At 40.6% G+C, this 23,495-nt stretch overlaps 1 protein-coding gene across 1 annotated transcript; it reads right to left on the bottom strand.

Moving 5' to 3' along the window:
- Window positions 1–6,540: 6,540 nt before the first annotated feature.
- Window positions 6,541–23,267, bottom strand: LOC110054946 (calmodulin-binding transcription activator 1-like). The gene is made up of 13 exons (XM_089282009.1): window positions 22,873–23,267; window positions 18,864–18,931; window positions 18,482–18,521; window positions 18,120–18,218; window positions 17,603–17,674; window positions 16,960–17,083; window positions 16,710–16,747; window positions 13,833–16,228; window positions 12,915–13,483; window positions 12,658–12,722; window positions 12,490–12,564; window positions 11,604–11,824; window positions 6,541–11,155 (listed from the first exon to the last, which is right to left on the bottom strand). Exons 1-13 carry the CDS (start codon window positions 22,996–22,998, stop codon window positions 11,137–11,139), a joined length of 3,912 nt encoding a protein of 1,303 aa, XP_089138135.1. The 5' UTR covers window positions 22,999–23,267; the 3' UTR covers window positions 6,541–11,136.
- Between the last annotated feature and the right edge of the window lie 228 nt (window positions 23,268–23,495).

Here is a 23,495-nt window from a genome sequence, read left to right on the forward strand (position 1 = left end):
ACTCCAGTAACCCGTGCGCTGTACCATTTTAAGACTTAAAAAAGGTTCTTCATTATCCCAAAAATATTTAGGCTACTCGATAATAATGAAAATGTACATGGATAGAGGAGGCAGCGTGGCCGAGTGGTCAGCGTGTCGGACTCGCAATCCAGCGGTCCCGGGTTCGAGTCCCGCTCTGACCACTACCGGGATTTGTTTTTCGGTAGCCCCAAGTTCAAATCCTCTGCCATGTTTGTAAATAGCCAACCGGTTTGCCTCCGGCCAGTTGGGATTCTTAACAATGTTATGTTCAATTTGAATTATTTGCTTCAGTTGTTTGCTCGGCCCCACTAGCACTTGTGCTATAACACTGCCGAGGGTAAATAAAGGTTATATATAGCAATGTTGTCCAGCTTTTAATGAACTGTCTCGATTTCATATTGTAATAACTACTGTTATTTCCACGCTTCTTCCATTTTATTTACAAGTTTTGTTCATATAAATATATTGAAAAATCAAGCCGAGAACGTATCAGGGGCAACACTTTGCTTCCTAATTAAATAAGCCTGTTAAAATTCATTAAGGTTACCGTATACCTTCAGGGGTGTCGATGTAGCTCATCCTGTTTAAACTGTATATACCTCAATAAACCCCACTTAAAATCGGACTTTTCTACAGCAAATTCAATAGCAGAAGGCGAGGAAATCCGTGAAGTTTATTCTCTCAAATATAGCAACGACCAGACACTCGACTGACATTGACTTATTTTTTACTTAAAATTGTACGGCGAGAGAAACAGAGAGTTGTAGGCCCCATTACAGCGACGAGCTACCGCTGACCAATTGCTCGTTTTCGATTGGATCGCGGGCTCATGTCGACTTAACTTGTTACTTGGGCGTATCCCAAAGGGAGCCCAAGTTTAAAATTGCCCTTCATTTTTGTTTGCGTTCAGTCACAAATCGCCGTCTGGGCCTTACAACGCATGCGTCCCTTTGCGTCCCTGCTTGTTATCTCTGCGCATGCGCACGTATGCACATCAGCACATGGTAAAAAATGGTGGATTTATCTCAAGCGTCGTCCTTAGAAGGAAGCACGAACACTATGATTTCTTCTACGCTCAAACCACATACAAATGCACACACCGTTTGCGGTAGACCCATACTAAACGTTTTTGAGCGTTTTTTGAAAGGGTCGCTCCGCGGACTTTACGAGAGATCAATTTACGAGCGAAGATTTCTGAGTGAACCTATCGAGAACCATGCTAGATGTATATCAAATGAGCTATCCAATGTTAATCATGCAAAGAACAAGCTTCACAAGCATTATCGTGTATTTAGACGTGATCGTGAACCCAGCAGAATACCAATACGAACTCTGGAACGATTGAGGAACAAGAACAGAAAGGTTAGAGAATTTCTTTATAAAGGTATTCGTTCATGCACACCGAAGTCCTCCAAAGTGCATTGTTATGTAACAGTTATAAAACAACGAAATAAAACGAAGTTTTTGTTCAAAGGATCTGGGACAATCCATGAAAGTCTATTAGAGTTGAGAAAGAGAGCTAGTCGGTATTTGTCATTGTTTTCTCCAAATAGACTGTGTCTTTACAAGAGTCAGGCCCATGCAGCGAATTATTGTAAATTTAAATTGATTTCAGACATAGAAAAGAACCCTGGTCCTACCCCAATGCTTGTCGACTCCAGCAAAACAATTGCAGCACCATATAGCCAAGGTAATGGTTTAGTATTTGGGCAAATGCCGGGCAACAATGTGTAGCAATGAGTTTATGTTCTTTGATTTACAATACCAGACAAAGCATTAGTTCTGCTCAAGATCTCATCAACATAATGAATTTTGGAAGTCAATTGTTTCAAGTTTGTCTCAATTAGCAAGACAGTCCTGTTTAATGCAGACAGAATTGCCAACTATGTTAAATGTGTTTCAGGATGACTATCAATTAGAATACAGTGAAAGCTATTCTGGCACTGTGCATCGAGAGACAATAATAGAAGGATATCAGTACTGTACCTCTTTACAAAGAGCCTTTGAATCACTCATATCTGATGGTCACACTAATTTTATATTAACAGTAGGGGTTATTAGTGTTGCTATCTACTGTAATGGTAATATGGGGTTTAAAATATTTGATTCTCATGCAAGGGATTTGTATGGCAGAGGGCATCCTCAAGGTACATGTGTACTGCTTGAAATACCATCACTGATTAGCTTGGTACATTATTTTCAGAGTATACATGAAAATGAAATACTTGAAATAAAAGGGGTACACATTAATCAAGCTCAAAATAGCACACTTTCTCAAACAATTCTTTTGGAATGCAAAACTTCAATCTTAGTTGTGCAGTAGCTATCTACTCTCTCTACTACTCTTTAATAAAATCATGTAGTTATTGGAATTCAAACACTTTAGCAGAAATTGTGGACAATGGAAAAAGATTATGTGACAATCTAAGTTTAAATGGGAATTTTTCACCAGCTCATTTGCCAAAGACTGTTGAAATTTTTAGATCTGAAGTAAATCTATCGACAAAAGACAACTAAGACTTCACCATGTCGATTTCCTGGCGTTTACAGCTCGATATGCCAGGAAAGACGCCCAAGTTTACGCAGATATGTGTCTTGTTGTAATCAGGGCCGGGTTGCTCGGAAGGCGGTTAACACTAACCCAAGATTAAAAGTTAACCGAAGAAATAAATTTTTCTTATATAACAGTGTTTTTCACTGCTTTCACGGTTTAGTCTGAGATTATTCAAACTCAAAACAGAAAGCCAAACAAGATAAAGAAAACCTCACCGCAAAGTTACAAAACTCCAATCAAAATTATCCCTTACCCTGGGTTAGCTTTATTGGGCTTTGAACAACCCGACCTAGGAGCTCCGCTTTTAGGCTTGGCTAAATCTATATATCATTTTAGCGGGGCATCATGCATATTCTTATCAAGACGAGAAAAGCAGTGGGCATCGCAGATGAAAATCCGTACGTGTTTGCAATAATCTATGTAACTTAATGTCTGCCCATTCTTTTTAGCCCTTATGGTTATTTTGGGCAGGCAGTACTCTATACTAATTTAATGTTTATTGTAATTATTTTATAAATTGTGAGTACAAATAAATGGTTGTTGTTGTTGTCATATGGAAGTGGTAACCTATGGATGGCAAAAGCTTTGCCTATGACGTCACCGTACGTACTTATATAACTCATATCATTATCATTTCAGTGTCTTTACGAGGTGCACAGACAAGTAGACAAGAAAAGAATAAGGTTTTATGACAAGAGACAAGCTTGTTACTATTGTGGCACTTTGTTTTCTAAAATTGCAAGGCATTATAAGCTAAAGCACCAAGTCTGGAAGAGAAGTTGCCATTGCCCCCTCGCAACTATGAAAACTGATGAAATTTCAGTAATCGCCAGAAATGACGAGCTCATCAGAGATGTTGGAGTGATGCTTCTCGAGAAGAGAAAAGCAAAACAACCTGGTTTCTCAAAAAATGAGGGAGCTCGCTCTGCTCGCGCTGTATATAGCTTCGTAAAACCGATTTCCGACCTGATGCTCAGCCCTCTGATTTCATGAAACCTGACAAGTTTGATGTCGTTAGTGCTGTAAAAAAGGTTTTAAAGTTTCATTTTCAAGGAGGCGTCCAGATTGTGGCTACTCCCTCTCTGTCTTTAAAGCTGAGTCATTCCCTTAAAAAGTGTGTTCACATTCTTCGGGGTCAAGCGTTGTGCAGGAAAGATAAGGACTTGCAAGAGGATGCAGACAATTTTGAAAAACTTTTGGAATCTGAGTGGAGTCATTGTGTATCTCACCGTTCTCTTAACTCTCTCAGTGCAAGCAAATTCAACAAAGTGAAGCTGTTGCCTCTCGCAGATGAGCTTGATAAACTACGGAAGTTTGTCCTCGTCAAGGTGTCCTCTAGTGTAAAACTTCTGGAAGAACAGCCTGAGCTACAAGCGTGAAGTGATTTAGCCCAAGCAACTCTAGCAAGGCTGGTCATATTTAACAAACGAAGAGAGGGATGAAGATACTTCTGAACAGTTACCAGAACAGACCAGACTGGACAAAATTGAACAATCTTGAAAGAATGTCAGCATTTAGCAGCTTTGAAAGAGAATTATCCAGAAGGCAAGTGAAGATACGGAACTATTACTCAGAGTGTCCGTGAAGTTAAATGTCTTAGGCTTTTGCAACTGCATTGGTCAAAGATATATTATAAGTATGGGTAATCAAATAGCGACGAGTACAGTAAGAAAATAAACGCGCGTTTTGTCAAATTTCTAATACTTTTCCAAGCCTTTAGGCCAGAGAAAGAACGTTTCGACATCTTCAAGCTTTCACTGTCAAGTTTTAAACTCATTATAGGTCAGTGAAATAATTATTTAAATATGTGCATAAATGTACGTTAACATGCTGAAAATAAGCTAGACTGCCTGATATAATGCTGCTGTATATCATTCAGGAAACTTTAATTAACTCTTGATTTTCAGTTAGACTAGCTAAAGGCGAAAATGGTTATCTAAGTATGTCACTTTATAAATGTATTTTTCGCTTCGCTCTTTGTTTAGATGGTTGGTTGACCAACCCCTATTTTGCGCTTTCATTAAGAAGAACTCCATTTTTTCGAAAGAGTGGACTTTGCACAAATGAAGACAGTTATCTTCTATTATTTTATTTAGACTAGACATGGTGGAGATTCGTAGCCTGTTCCAGGCTCTCGGTAGTTGGGGACGAGCGAAAAAAAGGGCGAGCGAGAGAAACAATGAGGAAGGACTCGCCTTAGTCCTCCCTCGTTTTTTCTCTCGCTCGTTTTCGCTCGTCCCCAACTACCGAGAGCCCAGCTACCGAGAGCTTGGAACAGGCTAGAAGATTCGCGGCAAGAGAGGCAGAAAGGTTCCAGTCATTTTGACTCCTGAGATGATCAACGGCATTGATATTCTTATCAAAAGGAGAAAAACAGTGGGCATCGCAGATGAAAATCCGTACGTGTTTGCAAGACCAAATTGAGAGTCGTTAGAGCCCATGCATGCCGGAATTATCTCAAGATATTAAGCACAAATTGTGAACCACCTTTGTCAAACCTTACAAATATCACCAGTACCAGGCTGAGGAAGTACAGTGAAACTGTTTTGCTAGTATTGTCTCTGAAAGAAACAGAAGTCGACTGGCTTGCAAGACACCTTGGCAATGATATTCGAGTACTCTTGGTAAGTACAAGAGATCTTTTCATGCTAATTTAAGGAAGAATTTTCTGATACGAAAATCATTTAAGATTTTGCTCACGAATTCTTTAACGCTGCAAAGGTTATCAATGTCTTCGTCATGTTTAACAGTGCCATTACTGTCCTTTTTTCATAGAATCTACTCTCATAAACTCGATAAACTTGCTTTCCCTCCCTTCCTTTTAGTATCTTTTTGTTTTTGAAAATGGAATAAGAGTAATTCGTCTTCTTGCGGATGAAATAGAATACGCCGAAATAGCTAACAATAACTACTTATTAACCGCGAGTGAGGTCTTTACGAAAAAATCTCAAACCTGGACCGTGTCGTTTTGATACAGCTAGGTGGAGGTTTGAGAACGTTCCAGGTTAATACGTTGTTTAACACATGGCGTTTTGCTTTGTCTTTGCAGGCCCATAATCGGCCCGTGGGCATAACGGGAGAATAATGTCTTACAGATAGGAAATAAGAGCGCGCGTAACATCGGCTTCAAACACAAGCCATATAAGGGCCGATTTACACGGTACGACTTTGACGCATGCGAAAAGCTTACGACAGGCCTACTACATGACTTAGGACCATTTACACGCGCACGACATTTTCACTTACAAAATTAAATATGCAAAGGTTTGCACCGGGATTTACGGAGCGAAAGTTCTAACAAACGGTAAACAAATATTTCAGCTGTCCTGCGCTTTGAAAAAACTTTCTAACGAGTTGTTTTTCGTTTTAATCTGTTCAGTGCTTTTCGAGAAACGACTTCATGTGAATCAGTCAAGAACAACTTCGTCCGCCATTTTGACGCAAGAAAACTTCTCCTTCGTCCCCTACTCAGTAGAAATTTGTCACAAAACACGTCATTTTCTATCGATTTCGGCTACGATTGTCGCGGCGCTTTAAAACACGTTTAAAATCCTACACGAAACAATTCATGTCGTAGGCCTGTCGTCAACTTGTCGCATGCGACAAAGTCGTATCCTGTAAATCGGCCCTAACAGTTCCCTGTACTATCAAAGTCAACTCTGATGTAGTTTATTAAACACGAAGGACTGTATTTCACCACAATTTAAAACCCCAAGAGTTAAAAGCACGACGCATTTTTGTTTTGACAAACTTGGAGGTGTTTGGAAACGTGTTAAAACACGATCTTTCGTGTTGGATAGTCTCTGATATATCTTTTCAATCGAAACTTAAACTGGGGAGAAAACGGAGAAATAAAATCGTAATTAAGACCAGATATCCAAACACCGTCACGGTCATTACTTCCTTTTTAAAATTTTGATGAATTATTAATGAACTGACATGTAACAAGAGGAAAACAAAAAGCCTTCCCTGGGTTTGGTTCATTTAATGACCAACGCCGCTATCATCAAGCGTTGTTAGAATGTCCGCCTTCGGACATCACACTGCCTCGGCGCCTAATTAAATAATACAAAATGATTCAAAGAGATTAGAGTGGTTTTCAATTGAGTGTCGTAAGATCATTTATTTAAACACGATGAGATCAAAATGCATTTCATGCTCGAGGGGTCGAAAAACCAAAACCTAACCAATTACTCACCAATTAGACTACTCAGCCAATCTCAAACCCAAGTAAAGCCAAAACTAAAACCAAAGTAATTGTCTGCTTACTCTCCGGCGACACTCAATTGAAAACCGCTCTTTGACAGATAATCGATACAAATTAAATATTATTAAATACTGATGATGTAATAAAGATCTTTGCATATGATACAACCAAGTTATGACATCGTCGTTGTCACAGCGGATTTGGACTCCCTTATAAACAAACTATTTTTTCCTATCCTGCTGCCATTAGATTCAGTTCTGTATTCTGTTTGGAAAAAAAAGGAACTTTTTGGGAGTATTGAGCTAAATTTGCGGTGTGGAAAAAATTTGGAGATGATAAGTTTAGACACAGATTTGTGTATGCAACAAACAACAGCTAATTCTTGGAAGGGTGGGGAGGGCAAGGAGCAAACTGAACTACGTTATTGCAGACTTACACAGTGTTCCACATGAGAAACGGATCACAGATCAAAACCTTGCAGTTTGGCTCACTGCTCCAACAGATTTTTTTCACTGCGTTCTTTAAATTTACATTTAAAACTTATCTCGAACACTGCTCACAGACTATCACTTTGCGAGAGAAAAGACAATTTTTGGTAATTCAAATAGCATTACTGAGCAACAAATAAAGTGAAAGCACGCACTGCATGATAATGTAAGTATGACACTTTGCCTGACAGAAGAAAACTGTACGACAGAGCAAATCGTTGATAAACGGATACGAGAAGTTCGACAAGTTCCAATTCGTACGGTCCAATCAGAACAAAGTACGAGTGCTCTGAATAAAGCACGACCGTTGCCGTCACGTTACAGAGTAACGAAACGCGCACGACCGTTTGCCGTCACGTTACGTAGTTACGAAACCCGCAGGCTCGTTTGCTGTCACGTTACAATGTAACGAAATCCGCTTGACCGTTTACAGTCACGTAGCAAAGTAGCGAGGCCCACAGCCTCATTTTGGAGACACGCTTAGTAACAGTCCTCGCGATATGTTACCAAAGATATAAATGACAAAATTAACAGCAGTGTTTCACGCTCTGAGGGAGATAATCTCAGTATGTCAAGTCGAATACTTATATCTATAGGATAATTCCTCGGCACTATATGACTAAAGTTCATTATATTAGGCTTATCTTCTAATCACTGCATACTGCTTGGTATCAGCAGTTATATTAATAAATATTTCTTGTTCTTCATGCACTAAGGATTATTTATACCTGACCTATATATACAACTAAAAACAACATTAAGTAAGCTTATTATTAAATGCTACAGAAGTGAACGTACGAAACAGAAATTTCACACACAAACACCACACATTACAGGAGCTAAGTCACGGTTTGCGCATCTTGAAAAGTTTAGCCTAAATTTTTCACGTTCGTCGTTTGTAATCCGTGTTAATCTCCTCCATCCTTAACCATCCTTGTTTCTTGATGGTTTATTATTATCTCTTTGGTGTTTTTCTATCTTAGTAAACTACTATTTTCAGGTTTCCTTCAATTTAAAATTAATTTTGTACCTGGCCAAAATAACCCAAAAAAAAAAAAGAAAACGTGACTAAGCTCCTTTAACAAGACACCAAGGCAATGAGAAGATTGAGAATTCTAAATCTTCGCGCCACTCAATATCAATATCAATATCACCTCAAGCGCGTGTCACTTTACAAAAGAAGAGAAAATCTGACTGAATTCCTCCAGCAGTGGTCGAACCTGTGACCTGCTATTTCAATAGTAGAACTATGCCCTACCAGAGCGAGAAGACTCCAAAAAAGCTACGAGGTATAAACTCACAATAAGAGCCAGTTAGAGGCGGACCATTATGTTTTTGAGGAGGGGCGGGGTAGTTAATTTTCTGGGGTATAAAATTATTTCACACCTTTAGGTCGCGCATGATTATTTTTGGTGTCCAATAGCTTGTGCAATATAAATATTTTTTAATATCAAAAATCAAGATTATGGTAGTAGAAAGCAAAAGCTCGATTTTTTGGAAATTGCCCCCACAAAATAATGATTCGTTCCTGACGTAAAAAAACTCATGGTCACGTGTTAAAAGCTAAGGCATGTGATAAGTCAACATGAGGACCACGTGATACACACTGGAATAAATTTTCCCATCAAGTAATGGGTAAACTAGGGACAGAAGCGAAGCATTAATTACGAGTAGAATTCACGCATAAATAAGCAACAGCAGTACTACGCAAGATTCGCGCCGACCACTTTTCTAGTATAAATTACTTAATAAATTATCAATAAAGTATTCATCTGTAACGAAGATGATTGGAGCTCGACATAGTCTAATAAGTTATTGATTATCTGAAGCTCCGTTGACACTATGCCGGACGAATTTGAAAACGGAGGTTTCACTCTAAAAACGCATCAAATGTTTCCCGTCCACACTACACCGGAGGAATTTGAAAACGCAACAATCACCGGTGTGTTTGAGAAAATTCGGTCTGGAAATTCACATGACTACTGTGGCCACATCGTTTGCTAAAAGCCTCGTTTTCAAAATGTTTTGTCCCCACGAAAACGCAAAGCCGGTGTTTTTTAATTCCTCCGGTTTGAAGAGCGTCTTCGCAAAGCTCCGTTTTAGTGAAGGATTAGTGTGGACGGTAGGCCTAACCGTAGAAATAAAGCTGCGTTTTCAAATTCCTCCGGCGTAAGTGAGGACGGGGCCTCAGGGTTTTCCAGGAGCCTAAATCTCAGTATTGACTTGAATGGATTTGGCAATACAGTGGAACCTCAATTTAACGAAGTCGCTGGGAACCGGCCAAATTTGTTCGTTAAATCGAGGGTTCGTTATATCGAAAACTTCGATATAACGTATTTGAGGGGAAACGACCAAAATGTTCGTTACATCGAGGTCATAGTTAATGATTGATTTGTGACTTCTGTCACGCAGGTGACTTCTGTCACGCAATTCAATGCAATTTTCGTCACCCAGAAGTGCCGCGTTTTGAGATGTAGTTCATTAAGCATGGTGGCTTTCCGTATCAGTTATTTTCACTTTTGAGCAGACGCGCAGCTTTTGTTTACAAAAGTGCGACACTTTCAGAGTAGCGATTTAAAAATGTGGCAACATAGAGGTTATACAGAAAATTGTCTATGTAAACAAGGAAACATTGTAATTCGTTATATCGAGGTAGATTTTACGTTTGGGCTTCCGGATTATGTTCGTTATATCGAAGAATTCGTTTCATCGAGGTTCGTTATATCGAAGTTCTATTCCATAAATTTTACTGTAACTTTGGCCGGGACATAGAATATCGTTCGTTATATCGAGGTAGATTTTACGTTTGGGCTTCCGGATTATGTTCGTTATATCGAAGAATTCGTTTCATCGAGGTTCGTTATATCGAAGTTCTATTCCATAAATTTTACTGTAACTTTGGCCGGGACATAGAATATCGTTCGTTATATCGAGGTAGATTTTACGTTTGGGCTTCCGGATTATGTTCGTTATATCGAAGAATTCGTTTCATCGAGGTTCGTTATATCGAAGTTCTATTCCATAAATTTTACTGTAACTTTGGCCGGGACATAGAATATCGTTCGTTATATCGAGGTAGATTTTACGTTTGGGCTTCCGGATTATGTTCGTTATATCGAAGAATTCGTTTCATCGAGGTTCGTTATATCGAAGTTCTATTCCATAAATTTTACTGTAACTTTGGCCGGGACATAGAATATCGTTCGTTATATCGAGGTAGATTTTACGTTTGGGCTTCCGGATTATGTTCGTTATATCGAAGAATTCGTTTCATCGAGGTTCGTTATATCGAAGTTCTATTCCATAAATTTTACTGTAACTTTGGCCGGGACATAGAATATCGTTCGTTATATCGAGGTAGATTTTACGTTTGGGCTTCCGGATTATGTTCGTTATATCGAAGAATTCGTTTCATCGAGGTTCGTTATATCGAAGTTCTATTCCATAAATTTTACTGTAACTTTGGCCGGGACATAGAATATCGTTCGTTATATCGAGGTAGATTTTACGTTTGGGCTTCCGGATTATGTTCGTTATATCGAAGAATTCGTTTCATCGAGGTTCGTTATATCGAAGTTCTATTCCATAAATTTTACTGTAACTTTGGCCGGGACATAGAATATCGTTCGTTATATCGAGAACTTCGTTAAATAGAGGTTTGTTATATCGAGGTTCCACTGTAGCATTCAAATTCATCGTTACAACACCAGATGTTGTCAGCTGGCTTTCACCATGGTGCAAATTTGACAAGTGGCCCAAAATGAAATAATATTCAGCGGATCTGCTTTAAAGGATGACCTTAGCAGAGATGCGGCAGGCGTGAGGAAAACCAAGCTTATACGTACGATATGTTGTTGCATTTGGCTTCACGTGTTGTCTTTGGATCTGAAACAGATAAAGCAAAAAACTTTTGAGCTGTTTTACTCCAACTTGACTAAAAGCTTAAAATTCCAAAATGTACTTCTCTACATTTCCATTGCATTTGGCGATAGCATTCACATTCATCGTTACAGTACCTAAAATTGTACTTCACATGGAAAGAAACGTGAAAATAAGAAGCTCTAAATGATGGTAAAGATCGGGAAAGGGTGAGGCAGACTGCAGAGTAAATTCCCAACTAACTTGACAAATTTTAGCAAGGACAAGCAGAGAACAAATTACTGTAGAAGCTTCAGCCTCTATCAGTCTTATCGAGCGCCATAGAGACAGACAGAGAGACACCGACAGACGGGCAGACAGACAGACAGACAGACAGACAGACAGACAGAAAAGACAGACAGACCGACCGACAGAAAACTATGTTATATGCACTTCCAGCCTGCTCTGTTATTACCTATTGGAGGCTTTTTGCATGTAGCGTGCTTCTTGTCTCTTGCTGAGTCTCTCTTCTCGTCGTCTCTGTGATGAGCGCCGCCTCTCTCTGTAACTTCTGAAGCTATTCTGAATGATGGCTGCCGCTCTCCTGCTTTTCTTGAATCTCTCGTGTTCTCGGTACGTGCGATACTGACTCTGGATGATCAAGGCTGCACGAGTCATTTTCTTGAATGAAATGTACTGTTTTGTTTAAAAAAAATACCACAAAAACGACATCAGTCGCTGGGTAATAGCGGCACTGAGTTCACACTGACACGGTGGTTTTCTAATTCACGCCCTGTATCAAGACCTTGTGCATCTATAGCCGTCACCAATCACAGCACAGATCTTTTCTTATACAATGTAATGTGGATTTCACGATTTTCCCGCGCTAGCCAAATGTCATCTGCCTTCCCGCGCCTGTCGCTGGCAACACGTTTTCTAGCGCCTGCCACTGGTTACACGTTTTCCAGCGCCTGTCGCTGGTTACACATTTTCTAGCGCCTGTCGCTGGTTACATGTTTTCTAGCGCTTGTCGCTGGTTACACGTTTTCCAGCGCCTGTCGGGGGTTACACGGTTTCTAGCGCCTGTCGCTGGTTACACGTTTTCCCGCGCCTTTCGCTGGTTACGCGTTTTTTAGCGCCTGTCGCTGGTTACACGCTGGTTACACGTTTCCCGCCAATGACACATTTCCGGCGCGTCCTGCCACAGATTTTTCCTATTGGTTCGTTACACACACTGCTATTGGCTCTGCGATTTAATTATATCATTCTGAATCCTGATTGAAAGCCTGCCCATGAGTCGCGCAGACCGGACGACGCCAAGGTCGCCCTACAATGGACTGTACAAGCACGTAGCCACTCACCTCTTTGTATCTGCGATACTGATGTTGGATCAAGATGGCGGCCTCTATCTCCTGTTGCTGTTGATGGCGTCTTGTCTGTTAACGCAAAGAAAGTAAACAAAAGTTAACAGGGAACAAACACAACAAGGGATTAGAGAAAAACACCAAGAACGTGGGGGTATTTTTCACCTTGTAATTTCTGTAAGCATTCTGGATAATCTTAGCTGCTTCATAAAGCTCCCACTGCTCTCGATCTGTAAATAATTCAAAGAAAACAATTCAGGACAAGTGTTCCTTTGCTACGTAACCTTGGTTACTCGCTGTCTCAAGCCGACATTTCCTGTAGAAACCACTGAATGTTTTAATCGGTATAAGTCACATGGTTTAAAATTTTCAAGAACTCTGGAGTTTCATACAGAACACAAACCTGAAAAAGGTCAGCTCACCTGTCAACATAAGATCAGAGAAATCTCTTTCTAACAGCTTACGAGAGCTCGAGATAAACTCCTGAAATTCGGTGGTGTCTGGTCCAGCGGGAGAGGAATGAGGCGAGTTTAGGAAGCCGGGAGAACCTGGAGAGAGGGAAGACTTGGACGAGCAAGGCGTGAGAGGGGAGGACTGAGACGAGGCCGAGCTAAAGGTACGCAGCCTCATTGCGGCGCCCCAAACCCCGGATGTAACGAGTTCAGAATTCTCGTGTAGAGGGGATAAATGCCCGGATAATCGGTGATTTAGTTCTGCTTCCTGTTCGGCTGCATTGATCATAGAATGTATCTGCACCAGGGTTTTTGCCAAAGTATTAGCTGGTTTTCTGCTCAGTTGAGGTTCTTCTTCCTCATCGTCGTCCACGAACATCGGCGAACTAGCTCGGTCAGCCATGTTTGCATCCACAGGGGCCGGTAACAAAGGGCAAGTGTTAGGGGCCGCGGAAGATGGTTGAGGAGAGTCCTCGCACGATGAGGCCATTGGAGATGGTGTACCATCCGAATCATGGTCCACTCCGATGATCAAACGACTGCAGGGAAATGGAAAGAGGAAAACTTCAATAAATTTTGGTTATAAATGTAGGCAAATAAGTTTAAATACTGTTTTCTAACTTGACCCAACTGATTTAAGTCGACCACACCCGTGTCCTTAACTCCAAATTTTTGGAACAGTCCACTATTGGAATTAAACACTCCAAGAAGCCTAACTTAAATATAGCCGACTCGCATAAAAAAGAAAAAAATCCTGCAGTGATATTCTTTCAAGTCAAGCTGGGAAGCATTCAAGGCAAAGGAGCCACGTGCTGGTAAATCGAAGAGTGATTGTTGGCTCTCAAAGATCCTTAGAAAGTTTAAAAAGCCATGAAAAATGAAACCCACCTGTATGGAGAAGACATGACGAAGTCTTCAATAACATCGACCACGTCTAGAAAGCCCCTATCTCTTGCCAACTGCAGGGGCATGCGCCCGCGAGCATCAGGCTCCAACAAGGCCTTGGGTTCAGTCTCCAGCAGCACCAGAGCAGTGTCTGTCTGACCCAGTGCGCATGCCCAGGTCAGCGGCGTACAGGAAAATTCGTCCTTCCTGAGCGGGTTCATTTCCTCTCTGACAAGTGAGCTGTCACTGTTCCGCCATAACTTCAACAGCGCACAGACCAATCGCTTGAAACCCAGTGCCGAGGACAGGTGAAGCAGCGTCATTCCTCGAAATGGTTTATCGCCCTTTGAGGCGTTTCTGACCGAGCTCGTAGTTCGTTGGAAGATTTCACAAGCCGCGATGAGCCGGTCTTCAAAAGTCATACATTGTTTGCCGTGCGTGTTGTTCACGGAATGGTTCGTTTGGTCCGAGTTAAGCCTGGATTCTAATCTCTCCAGGCGATCAAGAATAGCCAGTTTAAACCGGTCATTATCAGTGGCAAGCCACTCATGACAGCTAGCGCCCGCCACGGGCGAATCACGTGCACGATACTCGAACACGCATGCGTTGCTGACAATAAACCCATTGCAGGCGACTTGCAGTGTAACCAGGCCTGGGTCGTGTGGAGGACAAAAACATCGCAAAACACCTGATTGATACAAGATCGCGGGCACGCTACAGCCATCGAACAAACACGTGTACGAGCCTTGCTCCATCTTCCACTCGCCAGTAATGAGTACTTTCGCTCCACCCTCGGGATAAGACCATTCAGGCGAGTAGTCGGTGATGCGCGCCGACACTGGAACCACGTGGTTTCCTGGATGTAGCGAACAAGCGTCAGCGGTTTTTCCTGCAGTGAGTGCGCGAGAAGAATTGTTGTTTAAGTCGCTTGGCAAGGGTGCTGGCGCTTGCTGGTGGAAATTTTGCGCCGTCGAAGGAACAAGGCAAACTTGGTTTGAGGTTGACTGTGCAATTGTCCGAGTAACGGACAAATCTGTCACGTCTCGCCCGCCACCGTCTGAAGTCTGGGTACTAGACTCGCTGACGGATGTCTCGCATGGTGACGCAAGCGTGTTCTTAGTGACGTTGACAAAACAGGACGTCACCACTGCGCTTCTCACTGGGCTGACAGGCTTTACAAACACGTAAGACGTAGTTGACGACCTACCGGAAGTTGTTGCCTGAGAAAGCTGCGCTTGGCTGGCGGAAGTGAAAGGGTTGAGCGGAATAGAGGATGGCGGAGTTGTGCACGTAGTTGTATAGTTCGATTCAAGGTTAGCACTCGTTGTTGTCACGTCTCTGTCACTTGGTTTAGGCGGTGAGGTCAAGCAATCAGTGAAGCATTCTGGAATGACATGACTTAGATCACAGTCGAACATGTCATCAAACTCGAGCGAGTCCAGATGAGCTAAGTCAGTCATATCAACCGCTACATCACTGTTGCTAGATTGTGAAGTTCCCGTACTACAGTCGGTCAGCGGCCACGCTCCTTGTCTGCGCTGAGCCAACCCTTCATCGCATTTTACTGAATCGCCAAAATTTTGCTGCGAGTCCCGGTTCACGGGAAGCGGGACGCGAAACGGGCCGTCAAACACTCCACGGTCCGAGTCGGAGATATTTTGTGCGGGAAATCCCCCACTCATGGAATCTGAGCCTGAGAAGCTAAGTCGAGTGCCTGCATCAGACATGTAACTTCCATAGTCGCTTGACGGGCTGCTACCCAGCTCCGCCACGCGGGGATTCACAAAAACCGAATTCCACTGGATTCCAGTGTTCTGGTTAGTCTCTCTAGAGAGCTGATTGACCGAAATCGCATTCGACAGATGATTTTCTGGAAGAAAATGAGAATTAGATGTCGGAGTGACATTTGTAGCGCTGCACTCTTTGTTTCCGTGCGAATTCTGTACCTGATACGATAGAGCGGACATTGACGGATGCGTTACAATGGGGACAACAGAGAGTATAGAAATGTCTCTTGGAGACTGATGTTGTGAGAAGCTTTGCGGACTGGTGACGAACACGTGGTTATCACGTGAAGTGACCGCTGGCTGGCACGTGCTCTGGCAGGGTTCATCCACAGTGATGCAATCGTTCCCTTCGTGCGATGAATTGTCCTCTTCTAAAGAAGGCGAGCCCTCTCTATGTCCCGTCACTGTCAATCCTCCTTGATCGTTTTTCGTTACTTTGATGACTTTTATGTTCAGTTTTCCTGCGCGAGCTTTAGCTTGGAAGCTCTTGTTTGGAGAAATCGAGATTTTATAGACCGCTTTGTTTCTGTTCTGGTTTCGCTTGCCTTTAGACGTTGAATTTTCGCCTTCCTCGGAGGAGGAAGGTGATCCGGGGGGACTTTCCTCTGAGACCTGAAAATTTCAATTTGAATGACAGATGTTAAAAGATCCCAGAATCACTACAAATGAGCAAACTCGTGGGAGTCGGAACATACCGATGTGTCCAATTTCACACACGATATTAAGTGTTAAAAAAAAGAAACCGTGAATAGCTAACATACTTGGCGTTATTTAGCCTGTGAACAGGCTCTGGCTGGAAGGGTCTGACCGCGGCTGGACAGGTCGAGAAAGAACTGGCTGAGAGTGAAGTGGCCGAGGAGGGCTTGGGGTGGGGGATGGGGCAGCCCCTCTTCTCTCTTCCCTCCTCTTTCTTTCCGCTCTCTTTTCACCCATCTTCAACTTGAGAGCCTGTTCACAAGCTAGGCGTGATTGGGCACCTTACGTTTAGACCCACTGAAGGTGGGTGTGGTTGAAAAGTCTAACCATTACTGTTGACCAGAAATGAATTTGGTTAACGGACACGTTCTATTCAGAAAAATTCTCTTTTACTTACCGTAACTTCAGGCTTGACATCTTGTGAAACACCAGAATCTAGGAAACAGCAAATGAATTTTCTTATAAGAATATCAGTTGAGTAGAGCAGCGAATACTGTTGAAATAATATCACTTGACTTTTCTTGTCAAAGAACACAGCACATGGCTCCTGCCAGCAATCAAATCCAGAATCTTATTCTACGACCATCAGTAAGCACCTTAGGTCTTTTAACAAAAGCATGTTTGATAAAAGTAAAGCATATTCTTACAGATGGCTTCCAGTTGATGTGAAATATCGTCACGACTGTCAGGTGATGTGTACACTGATACTGTAATGGGCTTGTTGCATTCTTCCACCAAATTCAAGTAATGAACCAATACTAGCTGAGGATTCTAAGCACATCAACTACTGTGAGTAAATAGCTTGAAAATGTACAGTTCAGTGGACTGTTACTATGACATATGCGTCACTTATTCCATGCAGTAGTGCACGATCCACTTACTTCAATCTACTATAACATAGTACAGGAGGGGTAAGGAGGAGTAGAGTAGAGTAGAGTGGGTGGGTTTGGGTTGAGGTAGGGTAGGGTAGGGTAGGGTAGGGTAGGGTAGGGTCGGGTAGGGAAGGGAAGGGTCGGGTAGGGTAGGGTAGGGCAGGGCAGGGCAGGGCAGGGCAGGGCAGGGCAGGGTAGAGCAGGGCAGGGCAGGGCAGGGTAGGGTAGAGTAGAGTAGAGTACGGTACAGTAGAGCAGAGCAGAGCAGAGCAGAGCAGAGTAGAGTAGATTAGGGTAGGTAGGTTGGGTAGGGTAGGGTAGTGAAGAGTACAGTAGAGTAAAGTAGAGCAGTCTGAAAGTAAAACATTGTGCTAAAAGTAATCATAATTAACAGTATCACAGAACAAGTGAGAAATACCTGCAGCATCCAGTAACAGCGACGATGAAATGTTGGCACAAGGGCAGAATGAGTATACAACACACTTAAACACTGAGAGACAAAATGAAAACAAAAACATTGTTACCGTCAACCTCTGACAATCTGTACTGTACATGTTCTTACAAGAAACTAGTATGTTCTAATCCAAAGGAGATCAAAAAAGGCACTCTTTGATTACCAGAACTGGCACTTAGTTCAGGTTTCAGTAGCATGAGGTACTAGTAAGTACAAACAGGTGCATTGCACCCCCCCCCCCCCAACCCCCAGAATGAGACGCTAGTGGATCACAGTATCCCGGCCAGCTCCATCTTCTGTCCATATTTGCCAATTCCCTGTGAGACTGAGATGTCTTTCCAAAGAACACAACACAAAGACAACAAGACTCTCAACCTCTCAGTAGATCTCAAATCTGATGAATCAACTTTTAGGGTATAGTGCATTCTTCACCACACTTGGAACAACCTTGGAACAATCCTATTTAAGGTCCATACTTTACCTCAATTCCGTCAACTTTCAGTCTGGTGTGATCTTCTCTAATTGTATTTCCTGATCGTCTCTTCTTCCATGTGTAACCATCCTTACGATAATTCTTGACCTGGAAAACAACACAGAGAAAGGTGAACACCACAGGGAATCGTAAAATGCGTGGTCAAGAAGGTGAACTACATGTCTTGACTGTATGCACAACAACTAGCAGTGACTGATTACTACACTTCAGCACCTTCACATCAACTCCTTCATACAGCTGTAGGTGAGATCTTCATCTTCAATTAACATAAGGAAAGGTTTTTAATTTCTGACAAAGCCATGATTAAACACGTACAGTAGTCACACATTAAAATAAACAGTCAAACATACCTTGCTGCGATCGAAAAGAAACATGGATCCATTTTCAGGCCTACAAGGAAAAAGAGAAGAAATATACTGTACTTTTCAAAAGGAATAAAGGCCACATGAACTTGCTGTTGTGTAACTGAGTTTTTACACTGAAGGACCAAAGCTTTGAGAGGAAGTCTAATAATTACCAAACATTGAATCAAACACTTCATCAAGACATGTTTCAAATACCAAACAAAATGAAAACAGCTTACCAAGTAACAGAGGTGGTATGACAATGGAAAGCGAAATTTTTGGTCAAAGGGCAATGTAGTATAAGCAAGAAATTTACTAGTGAATGTGTGATTTAAAATTATGTCTAGTTAAATTTTAATCTACTTGAGAGTGTAATGCACTGTATTACCTGTCTGGTACCACTCTTGTTACCCAGGTTTCATGGTTGCTAAAACTTGTCAGCAAAGAAAGAACCTCCTTAAAAATGAAAAAAACAAAATAAAAATAAAAATTAAATAAAAATTAAAATACTGAGTACAAAGATGTAGAACTTTGTATGTAGACTTATTTATTACTAATTTACTTTTTATTAATTCTAGGTATTTAATGGTTTATTGATTTATTCTGCTTACTTATTTATTGTTATTTTTTTCCTTTGTTTTCTCCTTATTTTGTCTCCTTACTGCTCTCTCCCCGCCCCCACTCCCATTTGAGCTTTACTGCCAACCAACTTCTTCATATAAAATTTATTATAATTTCACTCAGCTCTCTGAGCTTTTAAGTTATTCTGGACTTCGGTCTCAATTATCTTTCTTTTTGTAACTAAAAGTTTTCCTATTTTGGTAATAAAGTGTGTGTGTTGACAATAGAATTATGAATGTCACTATCACTGAGAGTCTGAAAGTCTCCCATCAAAGTTACCACCAGTTTTATATGAACAACCGTAGTAAAAAAAAAAACTGCTAGCACATGAAGCTGTAAATAATATTGACATAACGTATAAGAAGAACTTTAGAGGAAATATGAATACCTTTTAGACTATGATGCATAATTAATTCACATGGAAACATACATGGTTCTGCTATTTTATGAATCTTGTGTACAGACAGGAAGAGCTAACGGAAGACACTTAGCCCTTAGTTTGCCATTTAAGACACAAAATGCAGATAGCCTTTCTTAAGTTAGTACATTATCTGTCTTGAATTACCATGCAGACACCTAATCCATCAGATGCAGGTCTGTATATACACAGACAGATTACCTGTATTAAATAGCCAATTTATTCAAAGCACACATAATCTGTCTGAGTTGGTTTTTACTTTAAAGCACACATAAACTAGTAGATGCCTTGATAAAAATTTTGCAACTCTCACCCTTATAGATAGTAGCTTTCTAGTATAAAAACTGTCCATTAATGTTACTCTCAAACTCATTAACAATTTGACAGTGTTTGGATATCTGATCTTAGTTGGCACAGGCTTTCAGCATTTTACATCCCTGTTTTTGCTTTTTATTTTTAGTGTCAATTACGGAATCTTAAACACGAAAATATTATACCAGACATGACCCAAAGCCAAATTCGAACCAAGGCCACATTGGTGGGATGCAAGCGCTCTCACCACTGTGCCAACCCTGCTCCCTCAAAACTTTGATACCTCAAAATGCCATGGCAAATAAAACTTGTCAGAAACAAAAGTGAATGTGTAGATATGATTGATCATCACAGTTATACACAACTTAAGCATTTGTGAAATTAAAGTCTGAAAAATATTCAGGCCTGAACGGGATAGTCCAACTGTAAAATGTAGATTTTATTAAGAAATAAAATGATGAATGATGATGATGATTCAAACCCATAACCTCTATGATACCAGTGCAGTGCTCAGTATCACAGAGGTAATGGGTTCAAATCCCGTTAGGGCCTGAATTTTGCTTAAGTTGTGTATAACTGTGATGATCAATCATGTCTCAATATCGTTCTCTGCAGTTCAAATATATGATCTTTCATATATTCACTTGCAAAAGTGAATTTATTTGAACCAGTTCACAACATACATGTAGGGAAACTGCGAGACTTGTTACATTTCATTATGATTAAGTCATTTCCAAAACTGATCTGTGGAAATTTCTACTGAAAGTGATGCTCAATATTCTATATTCTATAGGAATATTCTATAGGAAAATTTATTACCTGATGAGGGAATTCCACATTCAATTTCCTGCGAAACACCGATATCGCACAAATCGCAAAGCAAGGAGGCAATATTGGTTTTTCAAGTGAAATTTAATGTGGAATTCACGAGTCAGGTTATGAATTTTCTTTAAATCGTAAAGCCCCCTTCATTTAGGTCTGTGTGAATGTAGCAATACTCAACATGCCTCGCTTTCAAGAGGCAGTCGCAATTCCATGCTGAATACCTCACCTAGGTAACAAATCAGGGTGTGAGAATTCTCTGAGCTATGCGATTCTACTTAAAATGCTCTCTCTACTACTGACTAGTACAACATATTTGCAACAAATTTTAATGATTAACTTCATAAAATGGGAAACTGAATTGGACCAACCATACAACAGAACTATAACCCATTACCTGATGCAAGTTGTACAGTAAACACAATAATTGTTATTTTTTTTTACTATGACTGATTCAGAAGACAATTATGGTCTTCTGAATCAGTCATAGTGATAAGAAACAAGTTTGAAACAAAAGGGAAACAGCTTTTAAACATTTCAATGAATAACCTTACTTCGTACATTTGAAAATGAATAAGTTAATGTTAAACTTAAACACAAATGATAAGGTGAGTACTAGCATTTTTTGGTCAATGTGATGTTCTACAGTAATAATTGCTTTCAACTGAGATTTCTTCTACTCAATGCAGGAAATGAAATATTAAGAGATATTGGCATGAAGTAAAACAATAGCATTGGGACAAACATTATCATTCAAATATCTCAATATAACCCAAAATTGTAAGGTGGTATGCAAATAATTGGGCCGTTCCTCATTAAGAGTATAAATTGAAAAAAATTTGCAAAGAAGCCACACATGCTCAAAACATCGCATTCAATAAAGACACAAAAATACTGCATTCAAACAAATGTTCAGCTCAAAACACCTCCAAAGCTTTACAATAACAAAGGAACAATTAAGACAAACACTTTGCATAAAAGATGCCGGCAAACACATAATTTGCTAATGTTTTTTGGTTTTCACAGGAGGGCATAAATTATAGAGGTTGAAAACCAGAAACCATTCTACATGTATAGGCACAACTTGACAAATGAAATTATGTGTAAAATACCAATAAAGGACACAAATTGTCAAGACATTTATTACTTTCATAAATAATAAATTCCAGGGCTGCTTGCCAGGAAAAATAAAAATAAGTTCGATTGGCAAGTCGTAGGGTTGTTATCTGCTCTCAAGGCATTAAACAGTATCTCAGAGGTTCCATAAACACGACAGCTGCAATCCTAAAAACAATGTTAATCCCTTTACTCACAATAAAGATTTGCCCGAAAAATAACAAAACAAATTCTAGCAATTTCAGTTTAGGCATAATTGACCAAGTGGGCGGTTTTTGGGGCTAGCAAAGGAGTGAAAGATTTCCAATAAAATATTCATCTATACAGAAAATTCTGAATAGACAGCGTTAAATTTGCATGTCGAACTTTAAAAACGTCTACCAGAGACAAGTGGCGCAGTTTCCTCCATTTAAGTTGACAAGAGATCGAATGTAAACAAGAAGTTCGCAGAAGACTTGTAAAATCTATTCTTTCAAACGCAAACTAAACCAATACTGGGAACAAAAACATTCGATGGTCAAACAAATTGTTTTTCTAAGTTGGCAGATCAAACTAACTGTTGTTCTTTAAATACCACTACTGTTTTTATCTTAACATGAATTTTTCTCAAGTTTTTCGAGTTACGAGCGCGAAGATCGTTTCTGAGGTCAAGCTATAATACAAGCTTAAGCTTAAAATTAGATTTCGCGATGGGCTATTTCTGTGAACCCCAATGTCTCGGCTTTATTTGATCCAACTGTTTGCTCAAACGTTACCCTTATCAGTTAAAAATATTACCTTCACGAAAACTGCCAGAAAAACAAATACACGATGTAAAAACTTGAGTTACCTGTCATCGTGTCACGTACGACGGCCAAGGAGCCGATATAAAATTATTTAATTTACTTTATGGATAATTTTATCGAAGATTTTAGATCGTCAGCAATTACCGGACAAGTCCAAAAACGAAAGCACCAAGAAGCTTAGCATCGTGGAAATTCATATGCCAAAGACTTTAAATCTCCTGTTGACACTAACTGGAAACCAGAGAAGACATTTTGGCATGATTACAAACTAGCGATAAGCTTAACTTATCATAAACTCAGCAATAGCATTATTTCTACGCTACCTCATTACTGTTCCATTTGTACTTTACAGTCGCAAAGTCATCAGCTTTCTTGATTTTCGCTAATTTGGCGGGAAGAGCGATTTCAGACGCGTTAGACTGTTGTCTACAGTCGTGCTCGGCTGTCATTCCAAGATTTCCAGGGAAACTTCACCGCTGAATTTATAACCCCGCACGACAGTGCAAAGATGGCATCCCAACGCAGACTGTAATCCCGCAACCAATTTGTGCTCATGCTAGTTGATGGTTCATCGAAATTAATAAGGCCAAGATTATTGGACGATAACCAGGAGTCATGGAGGAAATCACTTCTTTACTCCACAGCACTCAACACACCTGCCGCCATCACTCTGTTCCTGTTTTTCATGCAGCAATGCGCTACTTGAGCCTGCGAAAATACTTGTCTCGGTAATACATCAATTCGTCTGTTACTGTATGTACCGTTCTTGAAGTGTATTTATATAGACAGGTGCCTGATCCTTGTCCACGTCCTCGTGCCCACGTTATTTCCACTATATTTTTAACCACAACGGTGGGAATATCTTTACCTTCGAAATATAATGGCACGTGAAAAAAAGCGCTGAATACTTTACCTTACAAAGAATTTTTTTTCATTAGTGGTAGCA

Source organism: Orbicella faveolata, unplaced genomic scaffold (assembly GCF_042242905.1).
Source record: "Orbicella faveolata isolate gen_17 unplaced genomic scaffold, um_ofav_v1 contig_12, whole genome shotgun sequence".
In the NCBI taxonomy this organism is placed as follows: domain Eukaryota; kingdom Metazoa; phylum Cnidaria; class Anthozoa; order Scleractinia; family Merulinidae; genus Orbicella; species Orbicella faveolata.